Genomic DNA, 11,969 nt, shown 5'->3' with positions numbered 1-11,969 from the left:
CCATTTCTTAGTAAAAAAATATATGTATATATGATACATATATATTCCCATTTCTCTCTTAAGAGAAATTTGCTTTTGACTTTGATTATTTTAATTAAGTTACATATTCTCTTCTATAGGGGAGTACCTAATGAAAAAGTTGGTAAACTGTTCAGATGACTATAGGGGACTGTGTAAGCCATGCATGACTTTTATTTTTATTCAAGGAATGTCTAGTTTTTATCTTACCAAGACTAGGGTATACCTTGGGGTGTTGCCTGTGTAACTAAAGGCTCTCCAGAACTGCCTATCATTTAGTCAAACCAGCTGACATAGGAGATGATGGATAGAGAGAGAAAGGAGCTGCAGGTGGGAGAGAGAGAAGAGGAAGCATAATTTATATGCAGTTGTTCATTTTGTCCAATGGTATTCTTCTAGGAGAAGTTTAAAAGGAAGCTACATGAGCTAGTTCACTGAAATCCTGGCGCAGTCGTCTCTAGAGGAGATAAAGAATTGAAAGCCTAGATGCAGTCTATGCAGAGACAAAGTCTAGATGTGTACATACTCAACTACAGCACAGTATCATCTCTTAGCTGTCATCTTTCCCTATTAAAGAGTGTACTCAATAATGGTGTGAGGTAGAGCCAAAACGTTTCTAATACCTTTTGCCAGTCCTATCTTAATTAACAATTGTGTGAAGTAGAGCAAAAAAAAATTTAATAGCTTTGCCAGTCTTATCCAGTGTTCGGTGGGATGATTGCCGTACTTTCATTATATTCTAATTACACCCTTGTCTGGACATGAAGTTTCAAAATTCTATATATAGCACCCACACGATATGCACTTTTATTTGTTCCTTTTTCTCAGATCCTGTTTTGAAAGGGTCATTTTTGGCTTTATTCCTTTGTCCTGGGCTCTTTTTCTTTCTTCCAGCTCTCATCCTGTCCCAGAAAATGATATCCTCTGAGGACGCTTGATATTATTTGTCTCATTATCATACTAACTCCAGTTTTAGCTTCAACAGTTACAAGAATTTTGAACAGCCAGAACATTCTAATAGCTACTTGGGTTTTTAAAAATTACTTGCTGTTGAATGCTGTTTAAAATCTGTAGCCTCTCTAATCTCCTTAGAAAATATACGTTAATGCATGTTCTCATTTCACAGTCATACTGTCAGTGATGCAGAGAGACACTTGGTGAAATCTTTGGAACCGGGTAGCAAGGACTGGAACAGCTGTGGCTTATGCAACAAATCTAACAAATAAAATGTTAGTAAACCGTAGAAACAATGAGACAAGATGGATTTACCACAAGCAGAAAATAATCTAGTCCCTCAACAAACTAAGAAGCTAGAGTTGTCAGAGAAATATGAGAAAAGATTAATGTAGCCATATAGTATACAGACATATGTACACTACAAATACCAAAGAGTCACCTCCCTAAACTTTAATATGTCTCCTGTGGGAAGCGTACCTCCTACCTTCGCTGTGTGGCACTAATATATTCATCAGATAATCCATTCTGCATTCAGGTAGCAACTCCGGCTGTGCTAAAAGCAGGCACTAGGGGTTTCACATCCCTTCCTATAAACTACCCATTTATATGAAATGGAAATAAAATAGGCAGAAATTCCCTGGGATCTGAGAGTAGGGTTTTCCCCAGGACAATCGAGTCTGTGGTTAATTTAGATCTTCTAGGTCAGCTGAGGAGGCAAGCCAATCAGAAACAAGAAGGGAAAGGGACTTCCTAAATAAATATGATTCCCAGGAACATGTTCTCCAAAGACATTCTTCGACTTGAATCCGACACAGTGACTCAATAGAACTCTGCTCTGCCATGAAGTCAACAGTTCTTTTTCTCTTGGGTATCTTCCTCCTGGACCAGTGTGGGGTTCAAGGTGAGGAGTTTTGCATTGTATTAAGTTAGTAAATTCTGAGATGTGCATCACTATAAAAAGCCTTCTTGGTTCAGCAGATAAAGTTGACTGTTTTGCATGCAATAAAAAGTAATATTGCTCACTCATCAAAGCATTTGGACGCTGTGACCGATTATCCAAAGGTCATAATTTGTACCTACCGAGTCAAATATGCCTTCTTGGTGTGTGTATTGTGAGTTTACAATGAGGATTCAAGATACATTTGAATATTTAATAATGAGAAACCCCTTTTCAGAGCAAAAGAGTTTCTGGGTGCTTTTTTTTCCATTTCACGTGAGTCTGTCATTTACCATACGAGGTATGAAATGTAGCACTGGCAACTGGTAGTGAGATAAGAGATCATTTTCTAAGTTGTCTCCTGCATTGTCCTCATCTGATACTGTGCACTGATAAATGTGTCTGTGGTTAACCAACTGAGAATTCAGAAATCAGAGAGGCTGCCTCTGGCCCTTTTATTCATGACTTTGTTTACCTTGGACAAATAACCTTTCTAGAATGTGTTTTCCACATCTTTAAAGTAGAAGTTTTGTAGTTAATATATGATAGAAAACCCTATGCAAATAGATGCTGAGTCTATGTAAATATTAAGGGACAAAGACAATTATGTTTAAAAAGATTTTTCGGAGAAGTGGGGGTGGAAAAGATGGAAGTGGTAAGTGGTTATTTAAGTAGAGCTTTCTGTCCATACCTATACCAACTCCATGCCCCTAAGGTCAGGTAATAAATGGTTTGAGGAACTGGTTCTTATAGTACAGATGGATTACACGTGTATGCCTGACTTCAGTGGGGATTTAATTAAGTATTGTGGAAGTTTTCTGTTCTTCTCAGGTTGTGGTGTAAGGTAGTGGACTCAGAGTGACCCAAACTGAAATTCTTTCCCTAGTCCCTCTTGCTAAATGACTTTGTCCTTAACCCTGGCTTCCTCATTTACAGAATGGAAATAATGCCTACCTTGAAACTCTGTGGTGATGATTTACACAAACTCAGGGACAGTAATAATGACTAAGTCAAACACATCATTCTAATTGACAGTGCCAAGAGGGACCTAGACCTAATCATGTGTATTACTTTCCCACAGGAACCCTAGTCATAAGGAATCAGCGCTGCTCCTGTATTGGCACCAGCCAAGGCACAATCCCCTACAGGTCCTTAAGAGATCTCAAACAGTTTGCCCCAAGCCCTCATTGCAACAAAACTGAGATAATGTGAGTAAAAACTTCCATGCACTCATTTCACACTGAACTTAGTGGAAGCCTCACCCTCAAGACTACTTGCTCACACAGGCAGTTGGCTCCTCCGTAAATCCATCTGCTCTTTTTTTTCCCTTCTCCTCCCAAATAAGAAATCTCTGATGGAGACTGAAAATGAAAGATGACATGCCATTTAAATAATGAAGTGTTCCCAAGACCAACTTACCTTTTTAAGACTATTTAGGATTCTAATTCAGAAAATGTGTATTTGCATAATGTTAAAAATTGGCTTTCATGAATATGATCAAACTACACTGAGTGAAATTCTCAATGAATTAATAAAATACAGTTTTTAAAAGATAAAAAGAAACAGAATTGGGATTTTTTTGAAATGGGCTCCTAGATGCTTAACTGTTTAAGGCAGATTGTTGAAAAGAAGAAAATAGTCACAGTTCTCCTCTCCTAGCCCCTCAGGACATTCATCTCCTTCACATGTATGTCCTGCTTATATGTAATGTACACATGTATACTTTTGTGTGTACAAAAGTAAAGTCAATAAAGTTACACATTATATCCAGTTCTGTTATATTATATCCTCTTCTCTGTTAATTAAAGTTCCGAAGTTTCAGTTTCCTGACGATAACCATGGAATATCTCAGAAACAAATGCTTCATAAGTTTTTAGTAATTTCATTATGGTACATTGTTGTAATTGTTTTATTTTGATATTACTTGTTGCTGATATCTTGCTTTTAATTTACACATTAGACTTTAAGAACATAGGCACCATCTGAGAGTATAGGAACCTGGACATCTTCCCTTTGGATAAGGAAGACGTTCCCATTCGTAATTTGCTTTTTTCTTAACACACTAATAATGGACTGATGTGAGAAACTCATCAGTTAATCTTCTATAATAGTGTCATACGTGTTAGGTTTTGGAGGGGGGAAGGGACTAGGCACTGAACCCAGGACTTTGCATGGGTTATGCATATACTCTCCACTGGACACTACTCCTGAGTCCTAAGAATGACTTTTAAATTTTTTAAGGGGTCACTGGAGAGATAACTGAGAGGTTAATTGCACTTGTTGCTGGGTTTTGGTTTTGGTTCTTTTCTTTTTTTTCTTTTTTTTTTGGGGGGGGGTTGGTTTGGTTTTCAAGACAGGGTTTCTCTATGTAGTCCTGGCTGTTCTGGAATTCACTCTGTAGGCCAAGCTGGCCTCAAACTCAGAGATCTGCCTACCTCTGCCTCCTTGCTAGGATTAAAGGCACACACTGCCAATAGCCAGCTGCACTTGATGCTCTTGCAAAGGACTTGAGTGAAGTTTCTATCACCCATACTGAGCAAGTTGCAACCATCTATAACTACACCCCCAAGAGATCCTACACCTTGTTCTGGGGGCTCAGTGGGCACCTGCATACAACGATACATACACACACAGAGACACATGTAAATTAAAAGTAAAATAATTTTTAATTCATTATTCTGCATGTTCAAGGGCACAGGCCATAGCAGGACAACTTAGTGGAGTCAGTGCTCTCCTCTGTCCTTATTTGGGGTTCTGGGGGTTGAATTCAGCTCTCCAGGACTAGGAGGCAAGTATGCTTACCCACTGAGCCAACTCGTTGGCCCTAATAATGACTTTTAATGGCTAAATTGTTTTACATCATATTGATATGCCATAATTTGTAGAGTCAATGCTCATTGCTAGAAATATAGGTTATGTCAAAAATTTCACTCTTGGCACACTATTACTGTTGCAATATTGTCTTTAATTCTTTCCTAGAAATACTTTATAGAGATTAGAATTTTGTTTGTTTTGTTTTGTGACAGAGTCTTCTCATGTAGCCAAGGATAGCCTCAACCTCATGATCCTCTTACATCAGCTACCTGAGTGCTGGGATTCCAGGCATAAGCCTCTGTTCCCAGCCTCTTGGAAATTAGAATTGTGACATGAAAGGCTATGTATATGTAAGACTTTTGACACCTAAATCAAGGGAGTCTATATGTAATAGCTATTCTTATTCTCAAATTGTCTAGAGAAATTAATATTAAAAAATGAGATTTCTCCTGAAAGGTCTGCTACAATTTCTGAGATCTTCCTGTTAATCTTAATACATTTTACTGTATTTTAAGTGGTTTCATTAGAAAACTCAGTAAAACCCATGTTTTTTCCCCCTACTATTTCCACTAAGAACTGTTAATTATTGAGGAGAAAGCTCACTGGTGTTTCTCTGGCAGTGCTACACTGAAGAGTGGAACTCAAACCTGTCTGAACCCAGATTCAGCAAACGTGAAGAAGCTAATGAGAGAGTGGGAGAAACAGGTTGGTGATGGGGCCGGGACACAATGTCTTTCTTTTAGAGAGTAACTCTGGAAGTGGGCATATCCATTAAGAATACATTTCCCCGTCCGCTGTATCAAGCAATAATACACTAAGGTTTCAAAACTAACAACCTATAGATAGCTCCTTCCTTCGATAGCAGACCATCATTAACAATGTATAAAAACCAAGACTTAGCGGGAGACATGTAGAATAGAATATACACTAGAGTCTTGAAAAGCATGAAGGAAAGAGTAATTGGCTTGGCTAGGAATGGTATTAAGATAGACTTCTTTGTATCAAGTGACCTTTGGTTTAGATCTTAAAGGAGAAGGTATTTAGCAGGAAGCTAATTAAGTACAGTGTGGGTGTTAGTGGTTTCATGAGGAAGCAGGCTGTGTTCGGTGAGTCTGATGTAATGCAGCTGGAATTTAAGTGCAGAGAACACAGCGATTGAGATGGGAAGGAAACCAGGACAAAGTAGGGAGAGCCCCAGCTGTTAAGCTTTAGGCGGCACTTTCAGTGGTTCTCAACCTTCCTATGCTGCAACCCTCCCACCACATCGTATGTGGTGACCCCCAACCATAAGATTATTTTGTTGCCAATTCATAACTATAATTTTGCTATTGTTATGAATTGTAATATAAATATCTGATAAGCAGAATATCTGATAAGCAACCCCCAGAGAAGTCTTGACCCCATAGATTGAGAACCACTGACTTATATGTAAGGTGGAAGACAGCAGTACCAGCCCCAGAGGGCTCTGTTTGGCACAGGCGGATGATGAAAGAGGAGGAAGTGAAGACAGTGAGATGCCAGGAAGAAAGACAAACGCAAACTAAGAGGGAGTTGTAGTTGCTTCTTTGATGTAGGGAGAACTGATAATGAGGCTAGTGCTCCTGAGAAAGCAGCGACTTAAGGTGTTTCTGAGAAGAATGGATGGCGGTTCAGAGGAGTTCAGCCATCAGGAGGGAAAATTACAACATTTGAAAGCATTGCCTTTTTCTTACTTCCTGCAGATCAGCCAAAAGAAGAAGCAAAAGAGGGGGAGAAAACAGCAAAAGAACAAGAAAAACAGAAAAGCTAAAAAACCCAAAGGTCCTCGTGCAAAAACTCCATAAGAAACCAATTTACCAACAAGCGCTCTGTGTTTAAATGGCTTTTAGATCATACTGAAATGCTGTTGGTGGGGAGCGGGCTCTAATACATAAACTCATTAACTTGGCTAGAAAACATAAAGCATGATTTTGAAAGCATAACCAACGCTAGAGAGTTAATTGTGAAATCTAAATAGCAAGAGTTGCTAGAAGCAAAAACTGTCCTTGTTATACTCAGCCAACAAAATTTCATCAAGCTCTTGAGCACGGTCATGATAATGTCAGATCTGGGCAAGTGTCCCTGGATGCTTATCCCATGCACAATAGCTGTCTAGGCTTCTAGAGCCACACATTGCAGCTTCCAGAGGGTTCTGAGACCCATGTCACCAAGCCTAGGTCTGTCTGTATGCTAGCCATCAGCAGCTGCACATGAGCCAGCCTACAGGCCCAGCAGGCAGTATGTGAGAGATCATGCTAATGGTTTTTGGTTCCACAGGAGACATCGCCAGACTTGGCTTTTAGAACCTTCCATGTAGCTTTTGAGACTGTGTGATTTCATCGTTGACTTGATCCCATCTTCAAGGCGCATTTCAAATTTTGCTTCTTAAATAAAACCCTCCTAGGGGGCTATGGGCATAGCTTTGGAGTAGAGCACTTGCCTTGCACAGACAAGGCCCTGGAATTGATCACTAACAATGCAAAAACTTAGCAATTAAAAATATTTTTTCTGGCTACTCAAATTCTCTTGTCTCTTATTTGACTTGTTGCTCAGTGTCTCATGAGCAAACACTTCACTGTTATCTAATTACTTTTTGTGTGTTTTTCTCTTTCTAATAAGATTGTTTTTGAGGACAGGTTATTCCCCTAAGTCTTCCATGGTGCCTAAAACTTGATTTTGAATGATTTCCTAATTGTATGTGTTAGAGATAGAAAGGCCATTAAACACCAGACATTGGCCAACTCTGGCTATTTCATATTGCACAACTCTAACTCTTGGTCTCTTTGCTTGTTTTTTTTGTTTTGTTTTGTTTTTGTTTTTGTTTTGTTTTGTTTTTTGAGATAGTTTCTCATCTGGCAATCCTAGAACTCACTATGTAGACAAGGCCAGCCTTGAACTCACATATATCTGCCTTCTAAATGCTGGGATTAATGGAGGTATATAGTATTATACCTCCTTTTCTTTACTTTTTTCTCTTTTTCTACCTAACTTATTATCTTCAGGCATCTTCAATACATGAGCCAGGGTGAAAGTATAGCCTTCCCTTGTGACAGAATGCTAACATCTTAAACACATAGGAATCACATGTTTATGACATTTGTGGCTATTCCCAGATTGTTTACAGGACATCCTGAAGCTCATAAGATGACAACAAAATGAAGCTTTATCCGCAAGTGCTAGGCCTTTCCCCACTCAAAAATTCCTCTATTACCTTTCCTGATAGGCTTTGGGTTCCCACAAATTAGCAAAGCAGCTGCCAACTCCTTTAATAAGCTCAGGGGAATACGAATTTCACTATCAACTTCCCTCATTTTAGAATGCCTAGAGTATTATCGTGTCAATCGTTACATCAGAAAAGCAGTGGTAAGATCCCAAGGCAGGGGATGGGCTGGAGAGGTCATCTGAGCTTGTAGAGGGACCAGAGTTCTATTCCCAGCACCCACATTGGGGAACTCACAACCATCTGGAGCTCCAACTCCAGGGAATCCAGTTTTCTCTTCCAGCTGTTGCAAGCATTGAACAGATGTGCACAAGACCACACTCAGGCATGACACACATGTAATTTAAAAGCAAAATAAAATCTTTACAGAAATATTTTTAAAAGAAAACAAGAACTACAGGAAACAGTAAATTCTGTTGGTGGAGGCATGGACAGGGTCAAGTTAGCCTCTGCTAGGATTGGAAACTGCCTTAGAGAGGAGGAGGTCCAGTGAGCTAAGTAGAAAAGAATGTCTCTGGCTAGAAGTTCAGTCTCCATTCATGTACTTCCCCAAATACTGTCATTCCTCATGCTGCAGGTGGTTTGGAATGTTGCTGGTGGGAATCCCAGCCAAACACCAGCTCTCTCCAGGTAACTTACTCTGGGAAGTTAGCCTGTGGCCCTTGCAAGTGACAGGTGGGCAGTGTACATGCCTACTAGCCAAAGACTGTGTTTTCACGAGGTAACCACAATGGATATACAGCATATGCCTACAGTATGACTTTGTAGATATACTCTAAGTAATTTTTAATCCAAACAATACTGGGACATATGCTTTGAAGCTATTTTGTGAAAGGACAGTGATATCAATAAAAGCCCACTGATACCAAAATACACTTTTTAAGATGCCTTTATCTGCCCTTTAATTGCTGCGTGCTTCAGAGTAATTCTCATATACCCTTTATTCCTTTGCTTCTTGGCTTTCATCTCATGCTACTGATGTCAGCTGAGATAAAGACATGAAAGCACTTTAATGGGCTTCTTAGGCACAGAGAAAAAGCTTCTGGGGGAAATACAACACTGCCTGTTAGTTAGGGTTTCCTCCACTGTGATGAAAACACCACGACCAAAAGCGACTTGGGAAGGAAAAGGGCCATTTCACTTATACTTCAATATCACACTACATCACTGAACACAGTCAGGGCAGGAATTCAGACAGGGTAGGAACCTAGAAGCAGGAGCTGATACAAAACAGGCTATGGGGTTCTGCTTACTGCCTTTCTCACCATGGCTTGCTAAGTTTGCTTTCCTATAGCACCCAAGCCCCCCACCCCTGTGGCAGCATCACCCACAATGGCCTGCACTCTCCTTCCACAGGATCACTAAGAAAATACCCTACAGGCTTGCGTACAGCCCAATCTTATAAATTCATGTTCTCAATTGAGGTTCCCTCCTCTGAGATAACTCTAGTTGTGTCAAGTTGACATATAACTAGCCAACACACTACCTTGCAAGAACATAGACTTGTAAGAGTTGTATAGGGCTGGGAGGTGATGGTGGTGGTGGTGAGTCTTTAATCTCAACACCTGGGAGGCAGAGGCAGAGGCAGAGAGATCTCTGTAAGTTCGACGCCAGCCTGGTCTACAGAGCAAATTTCAGGACAGCCAAGGCTACACAGAGGAACCCTGTCTCGAAAAACAAACAAACAAAAAAAGTTATGTAGGTGCTGGAGAGATGACTGGGGGTTAGGAGCGCTGGCTGCTCTTCCAGAAGACCCAGGTTCAGTTCCCAGCATCCTCATGACAGCTTACAACTGTCTATAACTGTTTTCTGTCAGCTTATTGGCCATATCTGAATCTACTGATATTTTAACTACCTTCTGCACCCTAAGGCACTGTAGTTAACAACCTGCCACTAAGACCACAGCCTGATGGGATTTCTGGTCCCTCCAGCACCAGCTTGGGCTGTGGCCACCAAATGTAGATTTTAACTAAGTCTCTATCATCCTAATTACCAATAAGGACTCGGGTGTCAGATGTTGGGGTGAAAACCTGCTACATCAGAGAAGCCCAGAAGCAATCATCTGGCTTCCTTTTTGGCTGGAGACCCAGCAAGAGAAGCATCTCTCCACTAGTCCCAAACCAGAAAAAGACTGAATCTCTAAGTCCCTCCCAAACCCTTCCTGTGTGTCTCTGTCTTCCCAGGTCCTCCATACTCTGTATGGCTAATTCCTGTCAAGTAGTCACTGGCTTTACACCACCCCCATCCAAGGTTAATTTTATTAACTCGTTCTCAGAGTTTCACAGTGTGATCAAATATCCCTCAACATAGCTCAGTTCCAGGGGTCTGATTTCCTCTTCTGGCCTCCTACAGTGCCAGGTATGCACATGGTGCACAGACATACACTCAAGCAAAGGGTCCATACACTTAAAATTAAATAAAAATACAAATAATTATATAGCACTTAATTTATTCTCTAATTATCGAGAGTAACCCCATTCTCGTGAGCTATAAGACCAGCAAACCAAAAATCTCTTCTCTCTCCTAAAATCACATATGTTCATGTAACATAAAGCCTCAAGTAGGGATGGTGGAGAACCCAAACCAGATCAATAATGTCTCGGGACCTAGGATTTAGAAAATTGTCCTCCAATTGTCCTCTCTGACCATGCTCCTCCATGTCCTGAGCCTTTCTTTGCTATCTCTGGGGCACACTGAGTTCATTTCCTTTTCAGGGTCCAGGCAGGATCCCTGTTATTCTGGATCAAGCTGTCAGCGTAGTTGTACTGGATGCTGTGTCGGCATGGTTGTACTGGATGCTGGACTGGTTATGTTGATGTGGTTGTACTGAGAGCTGAGCTTCCTGTAATCTCTTTCCCTGTGTATTTCTCAGGCTTAATCACCAGCCTGTGGTTACCTCTTTGGAGGAGATAAAGCCTTGGGGAGGTGGAGCCACTGGGAGGAAATTAAGTAAGGATGTTCACTTGAAGAGGATGTTGGAACACTCACCCTTCCACCACGCCCCACTTCTCTGTTTCTTCCTGGATGCCATGATTTGAACAGCCCTTCTCTGCCATGAAGACTTCCATGTACTGTGTGTGCTTCGTGAGCTCAAAGCAATGGGGCAAAGGAACCATGGAGTGAGGCCATAAGCTAAAGTGTACCCTTCCTCCTCTTAAGTTGATTACATTGCACACTCATCCTAGTGATGGAAAGTCAACATAGTTATGACACTTGCATTAGCTCTATAGAGTGTGGGATCTCTAGGAGGGTTAACGGTAGACAGAAAACATCTGCCTGTACAACTGAGTGGGTGAGAACAGACTGGTGGGGTGTTTGGGCAGGTGTTAGCCACTAGTGGTATACAAGAATTTCCCAAGGGCCTTTATCTGGGAGGCCACTGGATGCTGTGAAAAGAGCAAGGACTTTTAGATTTTAAGATTAGGAACAACTGAACACACTGTTGGGCTGTATGGCCTTGGTTCAAGCATAGAACTTCTCTCTACATTCATTTCCTCATCCAAGATCATCATGGGATAACGAATGCATATAGATCTTGGTGTATAGGAAGTTCCAGGCCCTCCTTGCCATTTACACTGCTGGCCCTGCCTCTCACCAAAGGCTAGCCCAGGCCTCATGAACAGAGAGCTGTGTGTAGGTGAAAAACTATGTTGGAGAAATGAGACCCCCCTTAGCAGGTCTCTCTAGGAACATTTTCATGGCCTACCTGGGCCTTTCCTGGGCTACCATAGTGGTTTCCTATATTCTCTTGCTTCCCTACCACAACAACTAGGATGATCTTTTTAAAAATAATAATGCAATGGCTGGAGAGATGGCTCAGAGGTTAAGAGCACTGACTGCTCTTCCAGAGGTCAAGAGTTCAATTCCCAGCAACCTCATGGTAGCTCACAACCATCTCCAATGAGATCTGATGCCTTCTTCCAGTGTGCAGGCAGACATGCAGGCAGAACACTGTACATAATAAATAAATCTTAAAAATGAAATAAAAATAATAATTCAAAATAC

At 40.9% G+C, this 11,969-nt stretch overlaps 1 protein-coding gene across 1 annotated transcript; it reads left to right on the top strand.

Moving 5' to 3' along the window:
• Window positions 1-1,726: 1,726 nt before the first annotated feature.
• Window positions 1,727-7,259, top strand: Cxcl9 (C-X-C motif chemokine ligand 9). Its single transcript, XM_027388413.2, has 4 exons — window positions 1,727-1,876; window positions 2,994-3,120; window positions 5,347-5,431; window positions 6,448-7,259. Exons 1-4 carry the CDS (start codon window positions 1,816-1,818, stop codon window positions 6,547-6,549), a joined length of 375 nt encoding a protein of 124 aa, XP_027244214.1. The 5' UTR covers window positions 1,727-1,815; the 3' UTR covers window positions 6,550-7,259.
• The last annotated feature ends 4,710 nt before the right edge of the window (window positions 7,260-11,969 follow it).

The sequence above is a fragment of the Cricetulus griseus genome (genome assembly GCF_003668045.3).
Source record: "Cricetulus griseus strain 17A/GY chromosome 1 unlocalized genomic scaffold, alternate assembly CriGri-PICRH-1.0 chr1_1, whole genome shotgun sequence".
Lineage (NCBI taxonomy): Eukaryota > Metazoa > Chordata > Mammalia > Rodentia > Cricetidae > Cricetulus > Cricetulus griseus.
Note: the sequence above shows the minus strand (reverse complement) of the source record. Positions and strands in the feature narration are given on the sequence as shown.

Excerpts from the sequence above, each read along its gene's own strand:
- Cxcl9 (XM_027388413.2), top strand. The coding sequence starts at position 1,816 with ATGAAGTCAACAGTTCTTTTTCTCTTGGGTATCTTCCTCCTGGACCAG. Across the intron at positions 1,877-2,993 it reads GGACCAGTGTGGGGTTCAAG|GAACCCTAGTCATAAGGAAT; the intron begins GTGAGGAGTTTT and ends ACTTTCCCACAG. Across the intron at positions 5,432-6,447 it reads TGAGAGAGTGGGAGAAACAG|ATCAGCCAAAAGAAGAAGCA; the intron begins GTTGGTGATGGG and ends TACTTCCTGCAG.